Source organism: Saccoglossus kowalevskii, chromosome 1 (genome assembly GCF_978046115.1).
Source record: "Saccoglossus kowalevskii chromosome 1, keSacKowa6.1, whole genome shotgun sequence".
Classification (NCBI taxonomy): Eukaryota; Metazoa; Hemichordata; class Enteropneusta; family Harrimaniidae; genus Saccoglossus; species Saccoglossus kowalevskii.
This window is the reverse complement of record NC_140641.1, coordinates 40,342,294-40,368,786: the sequence shown is the minus strand read 5'-3', so window position 1 is coordinate 40,368,786 and position 26,493 is coordinate 40,342,294. Positions and strand designations below refer to the sequence as shown.

At 34.4% G+C, this 26,493-nt stretch overlaps 1 protein-coding gene across 2 annotated transcripts in view; it reads right to left on the bottom strand.

The window, feature by feature from the left end:
- LOC100373554 (UDP-glucose:glycoprotein glucosyltransferase 1-like) overlaps positions 1–26,493 on the bottom strand; it is a 48,759-nt gene that overhangs the window by 7,153 nt on the left and 15,113 nt on the right. The window contains exons 14-37 of one of the 2 annotated variants that reach the window (XM_085501984.1): positions 25,450–25,578; positions 25,021–25,104; positions 23,147–23,227; positions 22,561–22,684; positions 21,674–21,772; positions 21,340–21,434; positions 19,724–19,933; positions 19,293–19,424; positions 18,910–19,011; positions 17,940–18,073; positions 15,213–15,398; positions 13,755–13,805; positions 12,715–12,853; positions 10,591–10,749; positions 9,882–9,967; positions 8,950–9,034; positions 8,424–8,518; positions 7,650–7,787; positions 7,196–7,280; positions 6,359–6,468; positions 5,757–5,829; positions 4,510–4,670; positions 4,058–4,172; positions 2,931–3,047 (exon numbers count right to left, since the gene is read on the bottom strand). In XM_085501984.1, the coding sequence (XP_085358110.1) occupies positions 2,931–3,047; positions 4,058–4,172; positions 4,510–4,670; positions 5,757–5,829; positions 6,359–6,468; positions 7,196–7,280; positions 7,650–7,787; positions 8,424–8,518; positions 8,950–9,034; positions 9,882–9,967; positions 10,591–10,749; positions 12,715–12,853; positions 13,755–13,805; positions 15,213–15,398; positions 17,940–18,073; positions 18,910–19,011; positions 19,293–19,424; positions 19,724–19,933; positions 21,340–21,434; positions 21,674–21,772; positions 22,561–22,684; positions 23,147–23,227; positions 25,021–25,104; positions 25,450–25,578 (2,790 nt within the window). The remainder of the gene's footprint in view (positions 1–2,930; positions 3,048–4,057; positions 4,173–4,509; positions 4,671–5,756; positions 5,830–6,358; positions 6,469–7,195; positions 7,281–7,649; positions 7,788–8,423; positions 8,519–8,949; positions 9,035–9,881; positions 9,968–10,590; positions 10,750–12,714; positions 12,854–13,754; positions 13,806–15,212; positions 15,399–17,939; positions 18,074–18,909; positions 19,012–19,292; positions 19,425–19,723; positions 19,934–21,339; positions 21,435–21,673; positions 21,773–22,560; positions 22,685–23,146; positions 23,228–25,020; positions 25,105–25,449; positions 25,579–26,493) is intronic. The other variant, XM_085501985.1, reaches the window with a different exon arrangement.

The window sequence follows — 26,493 nt, the reverse complement described above, 5'->3', positions numbered from 1 at the left end:
TCACAGTCATAATGCCATGTCCTGTTTCATATAGGTCCTATACAAATTGTGTCATTGTCATAATGCCATGTCCTGTTTCATATAGGTCCCATACAAATTGTGTCACAGTCATAATGCCATGTTCTGTTTCATATAGGTCCCATACAACTTCTGTCACAGTTGTTAGGTCATGTCCTGTTTCATATAGGTCCCATACAAATTGTGTCACAATCATAATGCCATGTCCTGTTTCATATAGGTCCCATACAAATTGTGTCACAGTCATAATGCCATGTCCTGTTTCATATAGGTCCATACAAATTGTGTCAGTCATAATGTCACGTCCTGTTTCATATAGGTCCCATACAAATTGTGTCACAGTCATAATGCCATGTCCTGTTTCATATAGGTCCCATACAAATTGTGTCACAGTCATAATGCCATGTCCTGTTTCATATAGGTCCCATACAAATTGTGTCACAGTCGTTGAGTCACGTCCTGTTTCATATAAGTCCCATACAAATTGTGTCACAGTCATAATGCCATGTCCTGTTTCATATAGGTCCCATACAAATTGTGTCACAGTCATAATGCCATGTCCTGTTTCATATAGGTCCATACAACTTCTGTCACAGTCGTTGAGTCATGTCCTGTTTCATACAGGTCCCATACAACTTCTGTCACAGTCGTTGAGTCATGTCCTGTTCATATAGGTCCCATATAACTTCTGTCACAGTCGTTGAGTCATGTCCTGTTTCATACAGGTCCCATATAACTTCTGTCACAGTCGTTGAGTCATGTCCTGTTTCATATAGGTCCCATACAAATTGTGTCACAGTCGTTGAGTCATGTCCTGTTTCATATAGGTCCTATACAAATTGTGTCACTGTCATAATGCCATGTTCTGTTTCATATAGGTTCCATACAACTTCTGTCAGTCGTTGAGTCATGTCTTGTTTCATATAGGTCCCATACAAATTGTGTCACAATCATAATGCCATGTCCTGTTTCATATAGGTCCTATACAAATTGTGTCATTGTCATAATGCCATGTCCTGTTTCATATAGGTCCCATACAAATTGTGTCACAGTCATAATGCCATGTCCTGTTTCATATAGGTCCCATACAAATTGTGTCACAGTCGTTGAGTCATGTCCTGTTTCATATAGGTCCCATACAAATTGTGTCAGTCATAGTGCCATGTCCTGTTTCATATAGGTCCCATACAACTTCTGTCACAGTCGTTGAGTCATGTCCTGTTTCATATAGGTCCTATACAAATTGTGTCACTGTCATAATGCCATGTCCTGTTTCATATAGGTCCCATACAAATTGTGTCACAGTCATAATGCCATGTCCTGTTTCATATAGGTCCCATACAAATTGTGTCACAGTCGTTGAGTCATGTCCTGTTTCATATAGGTCCCATACAAATTGTGTCAGTCATAGTGCCATGTCCTGTTTCATATAGGTCCCATACAACTTCTGTCACAGTCATAATGCCATGTCCTGTTTCATATAGGTCCCATACAAATTGTGTCACAGTCATAATGCCATGTCCTGTTTCATATAGGTCCCATACAACTTCTGTCACAGTCGTTGAGTCATGTCCTGTTTCATATAGGTCCTATACAAATTGTGTCACTGTCATAATGCCATGTCCTGTTTCATATAGGTCCCATACAAATTGTGTCACAGGCATAATGCCATGTTCTGTTTCATATAGGTTCCATACAACTTCTGTCAGTCGTTGAGTCATGTCCTGTTTCATATAGGTCCCATACAAATTGTGTCACAGTCATAATGCCATGTCCTGTTTCATATAGGTCCTATACAAATTGTGTCATTGTCATAATGCCATGTCCTGTTTCATATAGGTCCCATACAAATTGTGTCACAGTCATAATGCCATGTTCTGTTTCATATAGGTCCCATACAACTTCTGTCACAGTCGTTAGGTCATGTCCTGTTTCATATAGGTCCCATACAAATTGTGTCACAATCATAATGCCATGTCCTGTTTCATATAGGTCCCATGCAAATTGTGTCACAGTCATAATGCCATGTCCTGTTTCATATAAGTCCCATACAACTTCTGTCACAGTCGTTGAGTCATGTCCTGTTTCATATAGGTCCTATACAAATTGTGTCACTGTCATAATGCCATGTCCTGTTTCATATAGGTCCCATACAAATTGTGTCACAGGCATAATGCCATGTTCTGTTTCATATAGGTTCCATACAACTTCTGTCAGTCGTTGAGTCATGTCTTGTTTCATATAGGTCCCATACAAATTGTGTCACAGTCATAATGCCATGTCCTGTTTCATATAGGTCCTATACAAATTGTGTCATTGTCATAATGCCATGTCCTGTTTCATATAGGTCCCATACAAATTGTGTCACAGTCATAATGCCATGTTCTGTTTCATATAGGTCCCATACAACTTCTGTCACAGTTGTTAGGTCATGTCCTGTTTCATATAGGTCCCATACAAATTGTGTCACAATCATAATGCCATGTCCTGTTTCATATAGGTCCCATACAAATTGTGTTACAGTCATAATGCCATGTCCTGTTTCATATAGGTCCATACAAATTGTGTCAGTCATAATGTCACGTCCTGTTTCATATAGGTCCCATACAAATTGTGTCACAGTCATAATGCCATGTCCTGTTTCATATAGGTCCCATACAAATTGTGTCACAGTCGTTGAGTCACGTCCTGTTTCATATAAGTCCCATACAAATTGTGTCACAGTCATAATGCCATGTCCTGTTTCATATAGGTCCCATACAAACTGTGTCACAGTCATAATGCCATGTCCTGTTTCATATAGGTCCCATACAACTTCTGTCACAGTCGTTGAGTCATGTCCTGTTCCATTTTGTAGATGGTGCCAAAATTTGACAATGACAATTTGAATGATGATACAGTGTAACACTCACCAAATCAATAGTTTTTGCAGTCTTTAACTCTTCATCACTGCACCATGTTTCACACCATAACCATTCTTGTGGTAAAGTTTTAATTGCAACTTGGTGTATCATGTTGTTTGGTAAATCCTACAGAATAAACATATTATGTATATAACAGCAAGGATTTATAAACTTTCATAACCACGTATGGTGATATGTGATCTCACTAGAAGCAAACTCTCAGTTTGTAAACATTTGAAAATGACCCCATTCTATACGTGACAATAGAACATAGTTCCGACCAATAGTATCACAACATTCACTACCACTACGGGCTTGGAAATGTTTGATTACATAAATCGAAATGAGAAAATTAATGCCAGGTTCAAAAGAAACAAATGTATTACACAATTTGTAAATAAGCATTGATACTTCTAAAAACACAATTTCTTCCACAGACCCACTATTTTTATTCAGGATTTCAGAAAATCTAATTTCCCTTGAGATTTTTTGATTACATCACAATTCTTATTACTCCTTTAATTCACATGAGATCCTCATCACATACCACACATTTGCATAAGCTAATCTTAAAAATCCTTGAAAATAGCTAATATCAGTAAATTTAAAACCACTAGGAGATCTTCATACAGTAAATTTGCATCAAGTTTTCATAGCAGCAACACATCAAATCATTATAACAGTCAGGTGGAACTTCAATGAATTTTCAGATAATGGCAGTGGCATTCATGAACACTTTAGTATCAATATGGATACATACCGTAATTTCTTAGTCTAAACAAACTTTTATGTTTCATATACAATCTAAAAAGTTACGGGATCCCACAACAGATAGGCGATAATCAGCAACCAAAAACATAATAATATTTGTAATGTTTGAGTACCATAGTACAAACATTTATACACTAGCTAGATAGATCTATGTCCTATTTAGATAAGTATTTTAAATAATGTAAGATATTTTTTTATTATTATTATTATACTGATGTTTATATGTACATTGATGGTACAATGGACAGATATTCATGATCTAAATAATAATACAGAAAATCCATGAGAAGGTGATAAGATGAAAATCAAAAGAATGATGCGCATTACACAATTTTCTTCTTTTTGTGCCATTAAAAAAATCATACCTGATCTAAATTAGATAAACTATTAGGATCTTGGCTAAGTCCTTGGTACTGTCCACGTAACCTGTCTCCTGCAGCAATTCTGCGAAACTTCTTCAAATCAACAACATACAAAGCACTGTGTGGACAACAAATAGAATACAAAATGTATCATATCATATGTTTATGGGATGCTTTTCATGATGCAAAGAAGACATGCTGAATGGTACACAATGACAGCACATATCTGCTTTACTCATAGCATGTGGTGAGGATGACAGTATCCAATAGCGATGGTAAGCAGTAGCTTTTGTAGCTTGTTGCTACAAAGTAAACTTAAATTACGTGAAAATTCACGTATCAGAATAAAGAGGGAAACACACTCAAGTTAACGGGTTGTGGGTTATGATGTTACCTAAATCTAAGCCAAGTGAAAACTTCTTGGTCAGCTCTGGATCTCTGACATATTACCTTACCTAATATGGTATTTTCTTCCAGATAAATGAGAAGCCCAATAACCTGATCTCCAGAATCGGAAACCGTTCATTTCTTTTCTACTATCACAAAATGGTGTGTAACCATAGGGAGCACCTCCAAGATCAAAATCAGCCAAGTCCTGTAGATCTGTTCTCACAATCTAAGATGAAATAATAACAACAAATAATTGCATTACATAGTCAAGTAAATTAAATATATAAATATCAAACATGAACAGTCAGAGAATGTCAGAGATAATGCAACCAAAACAGCATTCACTAAAAAAAATGGCTACGTGACAAACAATACGACTTGCATTAAGGTTCTATAAAGTTCAATGTACAAACCAAGTTTGAACAAAATCCTGACAGATATCAAATCCAGAAATAATTGATTTTGATGAATTTTTAACATTAAAACAACCACAATTCAGCCATATTGAATACCCAAATGAATAAATATGTGCATGTGCGACATGATGTATATGTAAAGTTTGAATATGACTTGTCATGACATGTCAGAGATAAAGCCTTAGAACTGCATTCATTAAAATTGTGACTTGAAAAACAAGCAGACATGCCATCAGGTTCCCATACTGTTTAGTGTTTGTACCAAGTTTGAATGAAACCTCCATACATGACCATAACATGTTCTCATGGATGAACATTCTGCCAGTAGTGTGCATGTTTTCTCATGGGTCATGTGTTTTAGAGGGTGATGTGAAAGTATTATGGGAACCGTGGGCAACTTTCAAACATTTTGACTCTGTTTTATGAATCACATTATGGGAAATGTATTGACCAGAATATATTTGCATAAGACAAAAACAGAATACTATAAATTCATGTCATATTTCACAGTTGCACATTTTCTCATGGGTCATCATTTTAGTGGGTGCACGTGTTTTAATAGAAGTACACATGTTTTCATGGATGCACAAGTTCTCACCGGTGCACATTTTCTCAGGTCATGTGTTCTAGCAGATACATGTGTTTTCTGCAGGTGCACAAAGGTACACATGATCTCACAGGTGGTTGATATTAAAAAAACAAGCGTAGTTGACATAGAATATATGTTCTTTCTGTTGAAAATGTGTAGGATTGGGAATTGACACATTTGACTGGAATCTATGACATGTTTATATTTTCAACCATTCAAATGTACTATACATGTCTTGGGTAAATCAACAATGAAATATTGCTGGAATAGTTTTGAAGAAAGTCAAATTTGAAATCAGATTTCTCACCTGATCAGCATCCACAAAAATAATTTTTTGAACATCCAGTGGAAAAAGTACATCTAAGAAAAGTATTTTATACCTACAAATAAATTGTATATTGCAAAACAATTAGATTATTTACTGAGATAGTGGAAAGTTTCCGTCAATTGACAACCCTTGATTGAATTACAATGAAAACTCTTGAGTTAAATGCAAAGATATGAAGCAACAAATATATTTAAATAGCTATTCAGAGAACAGACAGACAGTGAGCATCTCAGTACTAATAAAGGCTAGGCCACACCCATTATGTCACATTTGTCAATTAAATATGGTTTTACGTCATACAAATGATGTAATTATGCATACATGATTTGACTCTCTTCTTACTCTGGTAGTCAGTAATTGACAAGCTGTCATCTTGTTTGCACCTTGACCTTACTACTTCACCCCAATATAATTCTTGTTTCTCAGTTTCTTGATGAAACCGCCATGGCCACTTGGCTATTTATACTGTATTAATTCATATTCAAATCTGTATTCTGTTGTCATGGATGGTATAAATTGACAACCTGTCATCTTGTATTGCACCTTGACCTTTCTACTTTTAATAAACACCCTGTACTCACCCCCATATAATTCTTTGTTTCTCAGTTTGTTGATGTAACCATCGTGGCCATTTATACTGTACTAACTCATATTCAAATCCATATTCCGTTGCCATGTGTGGTATAAATTCCTATTGGAAGATATAAAATTATGAGATTTTATGCTCTAAATTTGCACTCTGAATGCATTCATAAAGATTTTGTGGATCTATTATGTTCCAGAGACGAATCTTTGTGAATTGATATTTATCAAAAATGATTTATTAACAAACAAAAAAAATGTCTAACATTCAGACATTTTGAAAATCCTTGATTATTGAATATTTATTACATATTTCCTAATATTAGGACACTAATACAGCTTTATGAATGATCTCAGCAATCAATTTAAATAAATTAAATGCTATATTTTTAGAGCAAATTTGTGCACATATTACTGGGTAAACTGATTCCTTGGGGACAGAGTTGAACTGTAAGTCAAGTCCCAAGTGGTGCAGATTATCCACAAATTGCTCAATGTATAATCCTTGGAAATGAGACTAATAGAAATAAGTCAAAACAAACAATCATGTCATATTAGTGCTTCTAATAATGGGGCACATTTATAAACAGAGGCAATACAGTATTATAGAATGAACCATGTTTATTAGCTGTGTGGTGTATTATTATCAAATTATATTACAAATGGAAATTTCATTCACACATTGCAGGCATGTCAAGGAGACAGGGTATTCTGTGTCAAGGTAATACTAATCACAGTTCAAGATTGCTCACAGAGATTATTTTATTTGGAGAAAAGTGAAAACCCTAGTGTGAAAATTCACCCATTTTGTATTTTTCCAATGAGCTAACACTTACCTTGAATGTTGGTGAGAGATAATTTTTAAGAAACCAAAACTTGACTGGAGATTTTGTATTTTTCAAAACAGTTAACATCATTATTCTATGGAAATAAAAAAAAAACATATGATATATAATATTAAATTAAGTTGCTGATAGCAATAAATATAAATAAACTGATAAATTACAGTTGACAGTATGCATTTACTGCCAAGGTGAGCAAGTGTATTCACTTTATATACTAGTAGCTTTATCTGAAATTTAGGTTTACATAATTTGAACAAAAAATTGCCTTCCAAAATTTTGGTTCACAAATTGTATGGTTTTAGAACAAATGCAAATAAAAAGACCCTTTTACCTGATTTAATTTATTTTTTTTATTTTCTTGCCTTTCTGCATTATGGCTGATTATAGTCAGGTATAGTCAATGGCCTTCTATGGGTGACATTAATATGAAACATAAAAGTAATACCTGAGAAATCTTTCATACAAATGGCCTGATGCGAGTGAGAAGATGTTCAATGTCTGATCTTTATCTTCATCAGATTTCTTCTTCTTTTTACTATCTTTGTTGTCTTCTCCTCCTCTTCCAGTGAAACTAGAAAAGGAACTACATCAACAAAAGAGGAAGAGACCAACAGATAGATAATCAAGACATCCAAACACACACATGCAACATGCAAAAAAAGGAAATGTCACAAAAAGACAAGGAAAAAAATATAACAAATAGACAAAGGAACGAAGAGAAAAGAAGACAGTTGAAGAATGAGTGTTAGTAACATTTTTAAAGGTGGTAGAAAAAGCAAGTATTTATCATATTTGCGTGAAGTTTTTTGAATTGGGGATACTATTAAAAATTAAGTTTTTTAGACGAAGAAAGTAAATAACTCTAATATAAAAAAAGTATAATATGAGGTTATTGCAAGGATTTCAACTAAAGATCCAAACATTTAGTCAATATTCCATACTGGCGTTGCCGGCAATAATATGCAAAGTGAAGTGAATATGGTAGAACAAACTCCTGCTTTTACTAAATTATGTCATAATTGTGGACAGTGCCCTCAATAGTGAAGTTCATAACGAAGAAAAAATGTTGAACCAGCAATATATACCAAGGGTATATTTAATTTTGTCCCACACCATAACAAAAAACACATTTCCACAATTGTTTAACACATTTATGACACCATTAAACAAATATATTATGAGCAATCAAATATTAAGCAGTTATCATTGTCATGGTTACCTTGAAATGGAATGCCAGATTCCACCATCCTCATCTTCATCATCATCGTCACTCACTAACAAATCTTCCTCCATCTTTTCTGGTTTCTTTTGAACCTGTACAAATAAGGAAAATAAAGAGTCGAAATAAACATAGAGATACACTGTGTAGAATAGTTTGGATATGAATTTATAGTTATGGGTCATTTCAGATTTTTAGATTCACCTACGAAAAGGCCAGGTCTATTTCAACAAATCTAATGGATTCAAAAGTAAACATCAGTTTTTGAATGCCAGGTTTTCTTATGAAAGTTTAGGTGCAAATTTTGAACAATTTTATTATTATTTATTTTTGAACCAAATTGACAACATTTTCTATTGAAAACATGTCTTGATTGAAGATTTTGCAAAAAAACATGGAGGTTTATTTTGTGAAAAATTGCGAAAGTTGATTTTGACAATTAAAAGGTTAATTGTAATCATTGTTGCAAATGGCAACTGATATAATGCAACATCACAGAATATTTAAATAACCAACAAGGACTCACTTTGATTCGGAGTATTTTACTTTTAAAACTATCCATGACTGCGACAACATCGTCCGAGTCTGTCAGAGTCTCTGTTCCATCATGGCTAAAATAGAATTATCAAGTGTTTGAAAATAGTCACCATCTTAAGCTGACAAGTGATGATGGGATAGGGAGCATGGTTGTCATGGGATATATGTATAACCATTTATTTTCACTGGCATTTAATTTCACTATTTTGAGCAATTTCATGATCTTGGCAAGGAAACAATGAGTTCTATTGTTCTATCTATTAATTTAGTGAATTTTACTTATCAATGAAAAAAGTGAAAATAAAAACCAGTGACTAATTAATGCATTTTTAGTAGATGAAAATAGCAATTCCAAAAAAATAGAACAGTTTTATTCCTTTTTGCTTTCCGACAGAAGATATATACTGTGGAATACTTTATTTTCGCTGGAATTTATTTTCGCTGAAAAGGCTTTTTGGGCGTTTTGCTTGGAATTTATTTACACTGATTTTTGATGAGATTAATGTAAAATATAGGAAAAAATGTATATTCGCTGGATTTTATTTTCACGGAATCATCCCTTCAGCAAAAATAGCGAAAATAAATTCCAAGCGAAAATAAAGTATTCTACAGTATGCAATTTTCAAAAAACTTCTCAAAACATTGCACAACCCCTAATTGGTTCATTCATAATAAGCATGGCTTCTGATTCATTGGTTAAGTTGCAATGAGATTGGCTTCTAATTGGTTCATTCATAATAAACATGGCTTCTGATTGGTTAAGTTGCAATGAGATTGGCTTCTAATTGGTTCATTCATAATAAACATGGCTTCTGATTGGTTAAGTTGCAATGAGAGAGGCTTTTAATTGGTTAATTCATAATAAGCCTGGCTTCTGATTGGTAGACCAGTATAAAATAGAGAAATAAGATTAATTCTTACTTGGCAATCTCATAAATATCTGCTGATCGTCCTTGTCTTAGTCTTAGTAACCATGCTCCAGGATTAGCTTTGAGTTGGAAGTAACCCTGCAATCAAATAGTGAATGAAAGAGTTTACCACATGGCATGGATATGTACATCAAAAAATGTTTTGAAGACATAGCAACATCTAAGAGCTGGAGATAGACCAATTAAAGTAAAAGTTTATTTTCCTTTCAAGTGGCTTTATGGCCATCACATTGTACATACGCTCAAAAAGTCTAAGCATCCACATTTTGTTTTTTTAGGGGATATCTCGCAACAAGCTATCAGCAATGTAATACAAATGTTGCCCACGAACCAAAATATTTAATTGATGTTTGGTGTTACTGAGATTTACCACAGCAACTTACTCATACAGTACCATAGAAATCAAGAGATAAGTGTTCCGCAGAATAAACACACTATTGCTGATGAGATGTTATATATCAGGTTGTAGTCTACGAAGATGTTATAATAAATTTCACAGTACAATCATTACTCACAAAGTTGTTCCATAATACTATATTTTGTCACCACTAGAGGGCGCTACAAACATCCAGAAATTTTTAATCGTGTAATGTTTGTGATGAATACAATGCATGAAAATTATTGTTGCATGTTTATATATTTATGTTAAATTTAAACATGATCTGCACTTGAAATATTTGTTGTAATGAATAATGTCTTACCAAGTTTGCCATGACAATTGTATCCACAGTTACTGGCTGGTTATTAGTTCCTAATGTGAACTGCATTCCTCTGGGCGGCTGACCTGTCGTCAGGTCAATGCAATGACCTTCTAAAAGAAGGTACTCCAACTCGAAATGACCATACACATAACTCTCAACCTGTGTATAACCACCAAAGAAATTGAGTATTTTAAAACACTGCACAACATAAATAGCACATGTGTGTCTTTGGGTCAAAAAACTAGTATACAGATTGCAACTGTTTGTTTTCAAATGCTTCTATTAAAGATGCACTCCTAATAGAGTAAATACTGTATATGTGTGATTCTATTGGAGATGCACTACTAAAAGAGTAAATACTGTATGTGTGATTCTATTGGAGATGCAATCCTAATAGAGTAAATACTGTACATGTGTGATTCTATTGGAGATGCACTATTAAAAGAGAAAATACTGTATATGTGTGATTATATTGCAGATGCAATCCTAATAGAGTAAATACTGTATGTGTGTGATTATATTGGAGATGCACTACTAAAAGAGTAAATACTGTATGTGTGATTCTATTGGAGATGCAATCCTAATAGAGTAAATACTGTACATGTGTGATTCTATTGAAGATGCACTATTAAAAGAGAAAATACTGTATATGTGTGATTCTATTGGAGATGCAATCCTAATAGAGTAAATACTGTATATGTGTGATTCTATTGGAGATGCACTACTAAAAGAGTAAATACTGTACATGTGTGATTCTATTGGAGATGCACTACTAAAAGAGTAAATACTGTATATGTGTGATTCTATTGGAGATGTGCATCTAAGAGTAAATACTGTATATGTGTGATTCTATTAGAGATGCACTCCTAATAGAGTAAATACTGTATATGTGTGATTCTATTAGAGATGCACTCCTAATAGAGTAAATATTGTATATGTGTGATTCTATTAGAGATGCACTCCTAATAGAGTAAATACTATATATGTGTGATTCTATTAAAGATGCACTATTAAAAGAGAAAATACTGTACATGTGATTCTATTGGAGATGCAATCCTAATAGAGTAAATACTGTATATGTGTGATTCTATTGAAGATGCACTATTAAAAGAGAAAATACTGTATATGTGTGATTCTATTGGAGATGCAATCATAATAGAGTAAATACTGTATATGTGTGATTGTATTGGAGATGCAATACTAAAAGAGTAAATACTGTATATGTGTGATTCTATTAGAGATGCAATCCTAATAGAGTAAATACTGTATATGAGTGATTCTATTAGAGATGCACTCCTAATAGAGTAAATACTGTATATGTGTGATTCTATTAGAGATGCACTCCTAATAGAGTAAATGCTGTACATGTGTGATTCTATTGGAGATGCACTACTAAAAGAGTAAATACTGTATATGTGTGATTCTATTGGAGATGCACTCCTAAAAGAGAAAATACTGTATATGTGTGATTCTATTGGAGATGCAATCCTAATAGAGTAAATACTGTATATGTGTGATTCTATTGGAGATGCAATCCTAATAGAGTAAATACTGTATATGTGTGATTCTATTGAAGATGCACTATTAAAAGAGAAAATACTGTATATGTGTGATTCTATTGGAGATGCACTATTAAAAGAGAAAATACTGTACATGTGTGATTCTATTGGAGATGCAATCCTAATAGAGTAAATACTGCATATGTGTGATTCTATTGGAGATTCATTACTAAAAGAGTAAATACTGTATATGTGTGATTCTATTGGAGATGCAATCCTAATAGAGTAAATACTGTACATGTGTGATTCTATTGAAGATGCACTATTAAAAAAGAAAATACTGTATATGTGTGATTCTATTGGAGATGCAATCCTAATAGAGTAAATACTGTATATGTGTGATTCTATTGGAGATGCACTACTAAAAGAGTAAATACTGTATATGTGTGATTCTATTGGAGATGCACTTCAAATAGACTAAATACTGTATATGTGTGATTCTATTGGAGATGCACTTCAAATAGACTAAATACTGTATATGTGTGATTTTATTAGGGCAAATACTGTATATGTGTGATTTTATAGGAGATGTGCATGGTATATTTAATGGACTACAATTGCTTACCTCTGACAATTTGATGTTATCTAAATCATACGGTGATCTGACAGACTCTACTAACCATCCTTCTGGTGTCATCATGTTAAGAGTCAAGAGTATATCATGTGGCAAATCATTGAACTTGGCAATGGGACCAGCTGTAAAACTTTAAAATACAAAACACAGTATTATTATCAAAAGTGAAACATTTTCTCAGTTTACTGTTACTAGCCTGACAATGGCTACCTTCAAACTGTCAGCAATTAATACTAGAATTTGTCTAATTACTCTAACTCTTGTCTAATATTTAGTGGTAGATTATCTCCTATACATAGAAACATCATTATTGATATACCAGTAAGTGTTGGTCTTAAATGCATTTAAAGGCACAGTTACTTAAATGCATTTAGAATGATGCAAATACAATTCTCACAAGATGACTAAAAAATGTTAGTGAGTTTTTAGTGAAATATTAGTTAACTTAATCTCTTTATTAAAGTTTACTACATGTATACCTTCAAGGACAGGTAAAAATGTACATTACTTTTCATTCACACAGTCTTCATGAAAACATGTGCCATCAGAGAATGTGATGACCCTATACAAGGCTATATCACAAAGCTATATCCAGTTACCATAGTTGAAAATGGTCATGTAATGGTAATTGTAGAAAATGTTTATGCACGACACACACTATTATGAAAAGTGAAACATACAATCATCAGTGAGAAACGTATTTGACATGATATCACCCCCCACCCCCACCCCCCGTAAATTGTCACCTTGTAATGTAATCTCAGAGGTTCAATTGACAAAACTGGATTTCAACAGATGGCACCCTCTGAAGACCTGGACACAAACCAGCAGCCATCTTTTTTCACTTGCTAGTGATTTACAACGTCAGAATATAGCATAAATACTTTGCTTTCAGTTTCCACATTTTGGTGATGACCACCACAAATTAATACTAATGACACAGGAAATGTTTTATTAAAAATAAAAATTGAAGAAAAAAGATGTACTGTTACAGCTATTGCTGCTTTAATATACCGGTATATGTAACTAACCTGCCATCAGGTCTAAAGCCAACTTCTGGTTCCAGTACATAACGATAAAAACTGAATAAAAATAAAGTACAAATTATAACAGTAAGATATTTATAATCAAAATACATCATTCACATCCTGATTGCATTATGAATGAAGATTTTTCTGACAAAAATCAACACTGGTTTATTTCAATCAAAGAATGAATGTTCTTTTAAAAAACGAGTTACTGAGTAAAACTTTTGCTCAATTCAATATGTAAAGTTTTAAATCCTATATCGAAGCAAATGAGAAAAAACAAGCCATGCATGGCACAGTCCCAGTTAGTTATTAAATTTAAGATATATAGTTTTGTTTAGAATAATATAGCTGGAATATAACCATGTCAGGAATATGATTTTTTAACATTAAAATGATTGACATTTGTATCTGATCGTCAAACAAGTACTTGTCCATATTGAGAGATATTGCTCTGGAACAGCATTCAAAATCAGTCATTTTAAATACATGTATATATATAACATGATGTATAACGAATATATAAAATTTAAATGTAATAAGTCAAAGCATTTAAGAGATATAGCTCTAGAAGCCCAAACATTAAAACAAAATGGCCGCCAGACAGCCATATTGAATCCGATCTGAAAAATAAATGATGTACATCAGGAACCTGTAATGTCTAATATATGTACCAAGTTTGAACAAAATCCATCCATAAATTCCAGAAATGCTTGATATTTGATGATTGTTTAGCACAAAAAAGGCCACCATTTGGCCATTTTGAATAAGATCTTTAACCAATATATCTGTCTATCTATGACATGATGTACAATGAATATTTAAAATTTGAACATAATCAGTGAAAGCAAGTCAGAGATATGGCACGAGAACCACATTCATTAATACAAAATGGCCGCCAGTCGGCCATTTTGAATCTTATCTGAAAAACAAAATTATTTACATCAAGGTCCCATAATGTCTAATGTATATACCAAGTTTGAACAAAATCTATGTGTAAACAGCCGAGAAATGGTTGATTTTTAGGATTTTTTCGCACAAAAATGGCCGCCATTCGGCTATCTTGAATAGATCGTAAAACAAAATGATGTGCATCAAGGTCCTATAATGTCTAATACATATACGAAGTTTGAGAAAAATCCATCTGTAAACAGCTGAGAAATGCTTGATTTTAATGATTTTTAGCACAAAAATGGCTGCCATTCGGCCATCTTGAATCGTATCGTGAAACAAATTGACGTGCATATGTATGTATAATATCATGTATGATGTATGTGATTGGTCCAGGCATTTCTAAGATACAGATCCGGACGCACGCACGCACGCACGCACACACGAAGGTCAAAACATAAGTCCTCGTTTTTAGACTGCGTCCGAACGGGGACTAATAATCTCTCTATAAATATACAGTTTTTCTTCGTGACATGTGGCCATGGTGTGAGTATCTGTATGTGATCTTACCTTTTGAGAGGCATTTCTGAGAGTTTATCTCGACAATTCATGAATATTCGCAGTCGTACGTTGATGACATCAATGATAGTCATCATTAAGGCTGTCCATTTTTGAGAATCTCTTGTCAGTGGATCTAATATGGCTATCATGTCAAAGCTTATTTTGTCACTGTTCTTTGGTGGAATGTCAACAACACTGTAGAGTAGGATGTAAAGAAATGAATTAAAATATTCAAATTATGTATAAAAACACAACATAGGGATTATGATAGACAGCATTCCTAATTATTTGTCAATATTAGATTTTTGGTGACATTTATTACAATACAAGACTATTAAATGTTGATGGTTGTGATGAGTCAGCAAGGTATGCTTTCCTAACACCTGGTACCACCACTGAGACATCGATGGTTCATGATGGTTGTGATGAGTCGGCAAGGTATGCTTTCCTAACACCTGGTACCACCACTGAGACATCGATGGTTCATGATGGTTGTGATGAGTCGGCAAGGTATGCTTTCCTAACACCTGGTACCACCACTGAGACATCGATGGTTCATGATGGTTGTGATGAGTCAGCAAGGTATGCTTTCCTAACACCTGGTACTACCACTGAGACATCGATGGTTCATGATGGTTGTGATGAGTCAGCAAGGTATGCTTTCCTAACACCTGGTACCACCACTGAGACATCGATGGTTCATGATGGTTGTGATGAGTCAGCAAGGTATGCTTTCCTAACACCTGGTACCACCACTGAGACATCGGTGGTTCATGATGGTTGTGATGAGTCAGCAAGGTATGCTTTCCTAACACCTGGTACCACCACTGAGACATCGATGGTTCATGATGGTTGTGATGAGTCAGCAAGGTATGCTTTCCTAACACCTGGTACCACCACTGAGACATCGATGGTTCATGATGGTTGTGATGAGTCAGCAAGGTATGCTTTCCTAACACCTGGTACCACCACTGAGACATCGGTGGTTCATGATGGTTGTGATGAGTCAGCAAGGTATGCTTTCCTAACACCTGGTACTACCACTGAGACATCAGTGGTTCATGATGGTTGTGATGAGTCAGCAAGGTATGCTTTCCTAACACCTGGTACCACCACTGAGACATCGGTGGTTCATGATGGTTGTGATGAGTCAGCAAGGTATGCTTTCCTAACACCTGGTACCACCACTGAGACATCGGCGGTTCATGATGGTTGTGATGAGTCAGCAAGGTATGCTTTCCTAACACCTGGTACCACCACTGAGACATCGGCGGTTCATGATGGTTGTGATGAGTCAGCAAGGTATGCTTTCCGAACACCTGGTACCATCGCTGAGACATCGGTGGTTCATGATGGTTGTGATGAGTCAGCAAGGTATGCTTTCCTAACACCTGGTACTACCACTGAGACATCAGTGGTTCATGATGGTTGTGATGAGTCAGCAAGGTATGCTTTCCTAACACCTGGTACCACCACTGAGACATCGGTGGTTCATGATGGTTGTGATGAGTCAGCAAGGTATGCTTTCCTAACACCTGGTACCACCACTGAGACATCGGCGGTTCATGATGGTTGTGATGAGTCAGCAAGGTATGCTTTCCTAACACCTGGTACCACCACTGAGACATCGGTGGTTCATGATGGTTGTGATGAGTCAGCAAGGTATGCTTTCCTAACACCTGGTACCACCACTGAGACATCGATGGTTCATGATGGTTGTGATGAGTCAGCAAGGTATGCTTTCCTAACACCTGGTACCACCACTGAGACATCGGCGGTTCATGATGGTTGTGATGAGTCAGCAAGGTATGCTTTCCTAACACCTGGTACCACCACTGAGACATCGGTGGTTCATGATGGTTGTGATGAGTCAGCAAGGTATGCTTTCCTAACACCTGGTACCACCACTGAGACATCGGCGGTTCATGATGGTTGTGATGAGTCAGCAAGGTATGCTTTCCGAACACCTGGTACCACTACTGAGACATCGGCGGTTCATGATGGTTGTGATGAGTCAGCAAGGTATGCTTTCCGAACACCTGGTACCACTACTGAGACATCGGCGGTTCATGATGGTTGTGATGAGTCAGCAAGGTATGCTTTCCGAACACCTGGTACCATCGCTGAGACATCGGTGGTTCATGATGGTTGTGATGAGTCAGCAAGGTATGCTTTCCTAACACCTGGTACCACCACTGAGACATCAGTGGTTCATGATGGTTGTGATGAGTCAGCAAGGTATGCTTTCCTAACACCTGGTACCACCACTGAGACATCGATGGTTCATGATGGTTGTGATGAGTCAGCAAGGTATGCTTTCCTAACACCTGGTACCACCACTCAGACATTGATGGTTCATGATGGTTGTGATGAGTCAGCAAGGTATGCTTTCCGTACACCTGGTACCATCGCTGAGACATCGGTGGTTCATGATGGTCAGATCTCTATTTTGTTAATAGTGAAGTACATCTCCTGGACCTAGCAACATTGTATTGCTTTGTGTAGCATTAAACACTCTTCCTGTAGTGACACTCCTATTTTAAATTCTTTGAATGCTATAATTTTTCTCACCAAATTTTGGTGAAACACTTTGATGTATTTTTCAATAATTTTTGCAATTTTGCACCAAAAACAAGAACAAATTTGTGAAAGATAAGTTGAATTTTAAATTATGAATTCAATAATTAAAATATTCTCAACACAATACAACAGCATAATATAATAACAGAAACTGACCTGTGTTCTGATGCTTTAAAGTCATATGCTTTACGTTCCTCAGTTTGTGGATTTGCTGTTAATAAAGCATCCACTTTCATCACTAAGTCACTCAGCCCATCTATCTCATCTCTCGTTATATTCAAACTTCTCATCTAAAAAATGGGATAAGTATAACATGGTGTGTATCATAGTGTTTACAATTATCTGTGAATTCTCTATCAGTAACAGCATTTTAAATTCATGAATAATACTGTAAAGATTTTTCAAAACAAAAAAAACAGCCTTGAATTCAGTTATAATAGTTTCATATTACACGTAGTGAGTCCCATGTGACATATACAAGGCAGGTCAATAAGCTTGTACTTTATTCACTGTTACTGCAGCTCAGACAGGTCATAAAGCTTGTATTTTATTCACTGTTACTGCGGCTCAGAAAGGTCAATTAGCTTATGTTTTATTCACTGTTAGTGTGACTCAGACAGGTCAGTAAGCTTGTGTTTTATTCACTGTTACTGCAGCTCAGACAGGTCAATAAAATTGTGTTTCATTCACTGTTACTGCAGCTCAGACAGGTCAGTAAGCTTGTGTTTTATTCACTGTTACTGCAGCTCAGACAGGTCAGTAAGCTTGTGTTTTATTCACTGTTACTGCAGCTCAGACAGGTCATTAAGCTAGTGTTTCATTCACTGTTACTGCAGCTCAGACAGGTCAATAAAATTGTGTTTCATTCACTGTTACTGCAGCTCAGACAGGTCAGTAAGCTTGTGTTTTATTCACTGTTACTGCAGCTCAGACAGGTCAGTAAGCTTGTGTTTTATTCACTGTTACTGTGACTTTGACAGGTCAGTAAGCTTGTGTTTTATTCACTGTTACTGCGGCTCAGACAGGTCAATAAAATTGTGTTTCATTCACTGTTACTGCGGCTCAGACAGGTCAATAAGCTTATTCACTGTGGCTCAGAAAGGTGAATTAATCATTGCATTCTCACCTTATATTGTATGTTTTCAGCAGCTACTCCGCTCACATATTTCTCTAATAAGTTAAAGTCTTCCAGACCAAATTCTTCGTCCTGCTTCAATGGTCCAAATAACTAGGGAGAAGGCAATGACATTTCATTTGAATGATAACTGCAGAAATTAGTATCAATTAGATTTGTAATTGGATCACGTTATGAAGGGAGGTGTGATTCATAGTAGAGGCATTAACACTGAGCATTGTATGCTTAATTAGTTACTGATATTTACAACCAGATTCAGTGTTTTCTTCATCAATTCAATGACTGTTACGCCAATCTTTAACGGTAATGGTATATTTGCAACACTGACAAACAAGAAATTGTACATACACACATGTATATAGACTATTACTTACTTTTCCATTCGACACTATAGCTCTACCACCTGGCACTACACCCAAGATATATTGACAGAAACGTTGATGTGATTTGACAAAACCAGTAGATTTGTTATCAAATAGTTGATTAAATGCAGCTAAATCCATTCCCTGCAACATATAAGATTCATCAAAGTGTAGGTAAACATTATATTTTTATGTGTGTACTATACATGTATGTACACAGAATATACAAACTTCATGTTGAAATACAACCCCGCCACTGAACACAAACATTCTATTACCTCTCAATAAAATATTACTACAAGCACAGATAAGATGTTTAGTAATAAGGTTTGTACAAATTATCATTCCATTTAGTTTCCATGGCTGTCAAAGGTACCAATATTATCTTCTAAAATCTTGGATGAGATAAAAGGATCTAAGTTTAAGTATACTCATGTACTTACACTAACAGCCAAATCTTGAACTGTCTTTTTTCCATCATTGATTTCAACTATGTTCTCTTCCTTTAATAACTTCACAATGAAGTTTTTGGCGTTATTCTTCGTCTGTGATTGCAGAGCAGCGTTGACAGCACGTGCCAGCCAGTGACTCCCATCTGAGGGTTCACGAAATGGATTGTTCAAGATGCCAACCCGTACTTTGTTGGAATTTTTCTAAAGAAGTAGAAAATGCAATTAAAAACTAGTCATTAATATGACCTATTGGTAACTACAAAGGCATTACGTTTAAAATTTAGTTGAATGCTATTTGAATCGTGAGTATTAAACTTGGCTTAAATTCAAAACTGAAAGTTAGCAGCCTGTGTAAAATACTGTAACATACTATATACATGTATTTTAGCTGGAATTAATTTTTGCTGAAAAAAATTTTTGGATGTTTTGTATGGAATAAATTTTCACTGATTTCAGACAAGTTTAATGTTAAATAAAGGGAAAAAGGTATACTCGCTGGATTGTATTTACACTGAATCATTCCTTCAGTGAAAATAATGAAAATTAATTCCAAGCGAAAATAAAGTATTCTAAAGTAGTTGTCTTATAAATTCAGAAAAGAAGGACATAATGGCTATAAAAGGAAACCAACGCAAGAGTCTGGTGCACATCTTGACTAATTCTAATGCAAAATGCTTCACATCAAATATTTATTTTGTGATACTACCCGGTAGTTCATCTTTTATCATCAAGCAAGATTCCTACATGTAATTTGGTACCTTGATGACATCCTGATACTGAAAACTTATTTACAATCAAATCTATGAATAACCTTGGTGATGCTCGTCGGTTGGCAACACAATTCTTTAACAAATATCTTGCATATATTATGACTGTTACATTTATTATATACACATATTACTTGATGTGCCAAAGGTTTTAAACACAATTTTGATGACAATAAAACTTGATAAATACAACATGCATGTAATTTTAGAGTTAAGTTTGATACAATAGTACCTGCAACAAACAGTTACACATATTGTGGATCAATACCAGCTAGCAAAGTCTGACCTAGTTAGAGGATAGTGCACATTGCTATAATTCAACACATGTAGATGATGTACACTGTAAAATCACAATATTTTTCCCTTGGAATTTATTTTCACCAAAATGTTTTTTCAGTGATGTTGTATCTTTGCTACACGGTTTCTTGTACTTTTATTCATTGAGTTAGGGTAATCAAGTGTCATGACCATGACCTTATTAGCTAATCACATTACACCATGTATGTTGTCATGAGCTGATCATGTGTTACGCAATAAAAAGTGGCGCTAACCTACAACCCGTTAACTTGTGTGTGTGTCTCCCTCGTTATTCTGATACGTGAATTTTTACATAATTAAGTTTACTTTGTAGCAATGAGCTACAAAAAGTGAAAATTAATTCAAGCTGACAATAAAGTATTTGACAGTAACTGATATACAATTACATGGTTGTAATCATCTCATCTATTTTTATATCGAACTATGACAACACTTGTATCCTTTAATTACCACAAATGTAGTAATTTATTTTGTTACTCAAAAAGATGAAAAACCCAAATCCCCAGATTAAAATTCGCTCACCATTTGTTTAATACCATCACGTAATAGAAGTCTGCCTTGTTCAGTCTCCAAATCACACACTATCCAGTTAGTCACTGGTCTTACACTGTAATCATCTGAATGAATGATTGGACAAACATGCAGAAATGGGAATCATAACATGGCTTTCTCAATGTACATACTTATGATACTATATAGAGTCATACAATTTACAAAATTTCAAAAGTGTTCATAATTTCAAGCCAGGAGTGGGCTTTATATACATGTAGTTAAAATTACCTCATTAATACTTCACATGAAAATTAATTATTTACTAAATTAATAATAAGGATGAGAATTTGATGACAATTCTGACCTCTTTTAGTCATATATTTCATAGAATTGGCCACTGTTGCTGACATCTCCCCTGGTTTCAATTGAGAAAAAGCTTCATAAACATTTGCATCAGTGTCACCTGTTGAAAAAAAGGAAAGAAGAAATAGAGCAAATGTTTTTAAAGCCAGCAAGAAAGAAAAAAATAAGGGCTTAGAGATGATAGATTTTCAACATGTTTACTCAGTGCTCATTCAAACGGAAAGAAAGGAAATGCACAATGTGTTCAAAGAGACTTACATATGTGACCCTTATATCAATATGTAGCTATACCATTTTTGAAAATGTGTGTAGACAATAAAATGTATGCAGTAGATTGATCCATTAAAGGTGAACCACTCAATCCCATGGATTGAACCAAGTGCTTATGGGTAATTAACTCCGCCTCTGTCCACTAAGTAAATGAATGCTTATTATGCTCGCTTACTCAAACTGTGATTGACAGGCACTTTGCATACATCATGATTTTTACTTGTTACGGCTTGTTTTGACCGAAAACAGCAACATTTATACATCAAAATCCCAACCAGATGAGTGTAATCGCTATCGTACATATTCATGCCCCCGTAGAAATATATTTGAAATCACAGCTTGATCTCTAAACATCGTAAATGGCACATTTCCCGGAGCTCCCGCCACGATGTTAGCGACTTGGTTCGGATTAGCATACTAATTGCGATGACCATCTTGCCCCTATAAGTATCGGTTCCCCTTTAACTGATATATCAAACATCAAACTAGAGCTTGGGTGGTTTTAAAGTAAAAAGTAAATAAAGTAGAATAAAGTAAATATGTAAATAAACATTTGACAGATTTATGTACCAGCACATCATGGAGTCTGAATGTAGCAAATTGTGACAGAATACTTACCTGTAGGTGAACTGAGATCTATGTGTTTTATATCAGGTGTAAGAATCCTAGGATTTAGTCTTGGCATAACATTAGGTCTGGACATGAGATAGTCCAATAGATCAGTTTGATCAGTGATATCACCCTGCAATTAAATGCAAATTTAAGTAGGTATATTTTAAGTTATACATGTACATGATAAAAAAAATTCACTAGTGAACATTGTGATAACTAGTTAATTAATCATGTAATCATATATATATATATCAACTAAACATATATGCTGTTATTATAGTTATATTTCCAATAGAAGTGCATATAAACCATAATACTGAATCATTAAAATATTACCTATTTATATTAAAATCTATATTTCACATAAGCACATAGACTTTTAATAGATCAAATATGATCCTATCCTGGGCTTTTTATTTTCAATAGATCATACTTTGACTCTATATTTATTTGATATGAGTACTGGACATAAGGTAATAATCTCCCTAGAGTTTAGAATGAAGGTCAAGACATTAAAGTTAAATGACAAAGAGATATCTAAAAGTGAGAGAACTTTTAGTGAAAACATGAAGTAAAAGTCAAATGTGTATACCTGCCAGACTGACTTCTGAAAATCTGTTGTTTGTTGCAAGATGTCCGTCAGCACTGCTTCCTCAAAAGCATTAGGATCCATCTAAGAGGAAATAAACAAAAGAGAAATCTAGGTTAACAAGTCATTGACACAGCCCCCATTTATATTTCTGATGATTCCAAAATAAAAAAAAATTATTAACGATGTCAGTGATTTTATACACAACTCTTTCATAACCAACAAGCAATCTAACTGTCAAAAAAGATGATGATGTTCTGTACAATGAGATATTAACTAGTTGCCATGGTTACTAGTGTTCCCACAGCACTATTGACCACTCTGTATTACTCAACAGGTTGTCAAGTTTTGGTATCACTGGCAATTACAATTGTTATTAAATTGTTATAATTCTCAGGTCAGCCTCTGAACCCAACATACCAAGTATCAAAGCAATTGAGCTGGAAGTTTTCAAGAAGTAGTTGAAAATGCAATTCTGGAACAAGCAGCCAGTTGGCTGAGAAAGCTCCGCTGTTAGCAATGCACATTTCAATTAAAGAACAGAAGATATCATTAGAAAATGAACAATATGTATAGTATCAAAGCAATGGAACTTGCTGTTTTCAACAAGAATATCACTTTTCACCGAAAATGACAAAAACAATCATCAAAATTAGATAATTCAAGATATCACCAGGAAATTAACAAATCTGAAAGAGGTCCACATGTAGTATCTAACCTAAATATGTACCGGTAATAGCAAAGCAATTGGACTTGCGGTTTTTAACAAGAAGTCGAAAATATCACTTTTTTACCAAAAATGACAAAAATATTCACCAAAATTAGAGAATTAAAGATATCATTACAAAATGAACAAATCTGAGAGAGATCCAAATGTAGTAATTATATATGTAATATCAAAGCAATTGGACTTGCGGTTTTTAACAAGAAGTCGAAAATATCACTTTTTACCAAAAATTACAAAAATATTCACCAATATTAGAGAATTAAAGATATCATTACAAAATGAACAAATCTGAGAGAGGTCCACATGTAGTACATATATATGTAACATCAAAGTAATTGGACTTGCGTTTTTTTAACAAGAAGTCGAAAATATCACTTTTTACCAAAAATGACAAAAATATTCACCAAAATTAGAGAATTGAAGATATCATCGTGAAATGAACAAATCTGAGAGAGGTCTACCCAAGGTACATATACACCAAGTATCTAAGCATTCAGGCTTGTAGTTTTCAAGAAGAAGTCGAAAACATAAAACATTGACACGGACGGCGACGACGGACAATCACTCATATGATAAGCTCCGCTCGACAGCGGAGCTAAAAAAAAACATCTGTAAGATATGACTGTCTGCGACATGTCTCTGGCCGGATGGACATGACCCAAATTAATGGCCCCTGATTTTGTCCGAAACACGGACTAAAAATGCAGACAAATATAGAAATGAGCTTATAAATACATGTATGTAAAAACCACTGATACGAGCACTTTAGATATACATCCAATACACACTGCTTTCATTTGTACATTCCATACTGATATCAGAATTCTGAAGTAAACAGTGGTTTCAATACACTATGAAATGAACATAGTTTCATACAATTGTTGATTTTACATGCTGTTTGACAGTGTAGAAAGTTATCTATGTACATTATACTTTACAGTGTTGTCATTAGAGGTGATAGCAAACTTGTATTTTTTGACTTCTACTATTACTCTAGTTGTATACATTTGGATTGCTATGAACCTCCTGTTATTGCGCATTAACTTGCTACTAAAACATGTTAAACATGTGAAAAATTTAAAATTTCAATACATGTTATGATGTAAGAATATTTGTTTTACTATGTACAATGTACAGGTAAATTCTTCACCTCATCTTTCTTCATTGGAACACCATTAAGTAATACTTGAGGAAGTTCTCCAAGTCCAGTTCGGTCAAAGAAAGCTTTCCCTGCCTGTAGATAAAATGTGACAAATATTATACTTATTAAAAACAAAAAACATGAAACCAAAAAATGAGAAAATTACATTGTATCTAATTTAATTTTCAAAATTTGTATGTATTTTCTATAATTTCTTCATTAATTAATTAATTTCCTGTTCGATATGGGATTCATAGCGATGTACACAACACATGTAAAATACATTGTTTATTTACATGAAATTTGAAGACGCATTGGGCGATGACCACCACCCTTCAAAAAATGATCATAATTGGACAGAAAGTCCTGTAACAAAAGTGTCCCCTTAGAATGCAGTGAAACTAGAATTATGAAATCCTGCTGAAATAACTTATTTACCATTCGTTTATCATCATAATCAGAATCTTCTCCTAGAATGTCATCAATGTCTTCACCAGGGAATACTTTATTCAGTTGTTCGATCACATGGTCAACTGTCACCTCATCTGTTCCAGCTTTTTTATATATCTAAGGAAATAAAAATTTATATTGAGATTATACAACATAAATATGATATACCATGTTGACTACATAGATCACACTGACCACAATGTTTCCATGAATTGCATCAACAGCAGCATCACAGGGCTGAGATTTATAGCCAGGATAAACTTGTTCAACACTAGTGAAAAGTAAAGTTTACTAGACCAACATGATAAGAGAGTGATTAGAATTGATTTAGAATAATACTTTATTATCATAATAATAATAATAATTAATAATATATATAATTAAATAATATGACACAACACGACACATGCTATGACACAACAGAATCCCTGTTAGTTCAGTAGCAAACAAAAATTAAATAAGTCAGCCATCTTGAATCAGAACATAAAACAAATGCATTATGTATTTGTAAGACAGACAATAGCTGTCTTGATTTTAAAGCATGTATGAAGTTTGAACATGATTGCTATAGGCAAGGCAGAGACAGCTCAAAAACCACATTCATTAAACAAAATGGCCACTAATCAGCCATTATGAATCTGATCTACAAAACAAAATGACTTGCAACAAATGAATGTGTATATGAGCGACAAGATGGATGATGTTACATTTACTGATTTGATACTATGATGCTACTTATCATAAGACATCATCTTTTCGATGTTTTCCTGTTCCAAACAAAAACAATTCTGAATTTGGCAAAAAAACAAAACAATTACAATGCAGAAAATGACATCAAACATGGATACACCATTCTTTCCCTCATTTCAACAAACAAATTGCAAGCCAGTCAGGATAGAGTAATCTATGCAAGTCCAATGACAATTGTCATCACTCATATAGACTAAGATAGCTTTAATCAGGAGTCTGTCAATGAAATCTATTGTGAGAGAACTCAGATTATGATACCATATTTTTTAATCAAGCATAGTA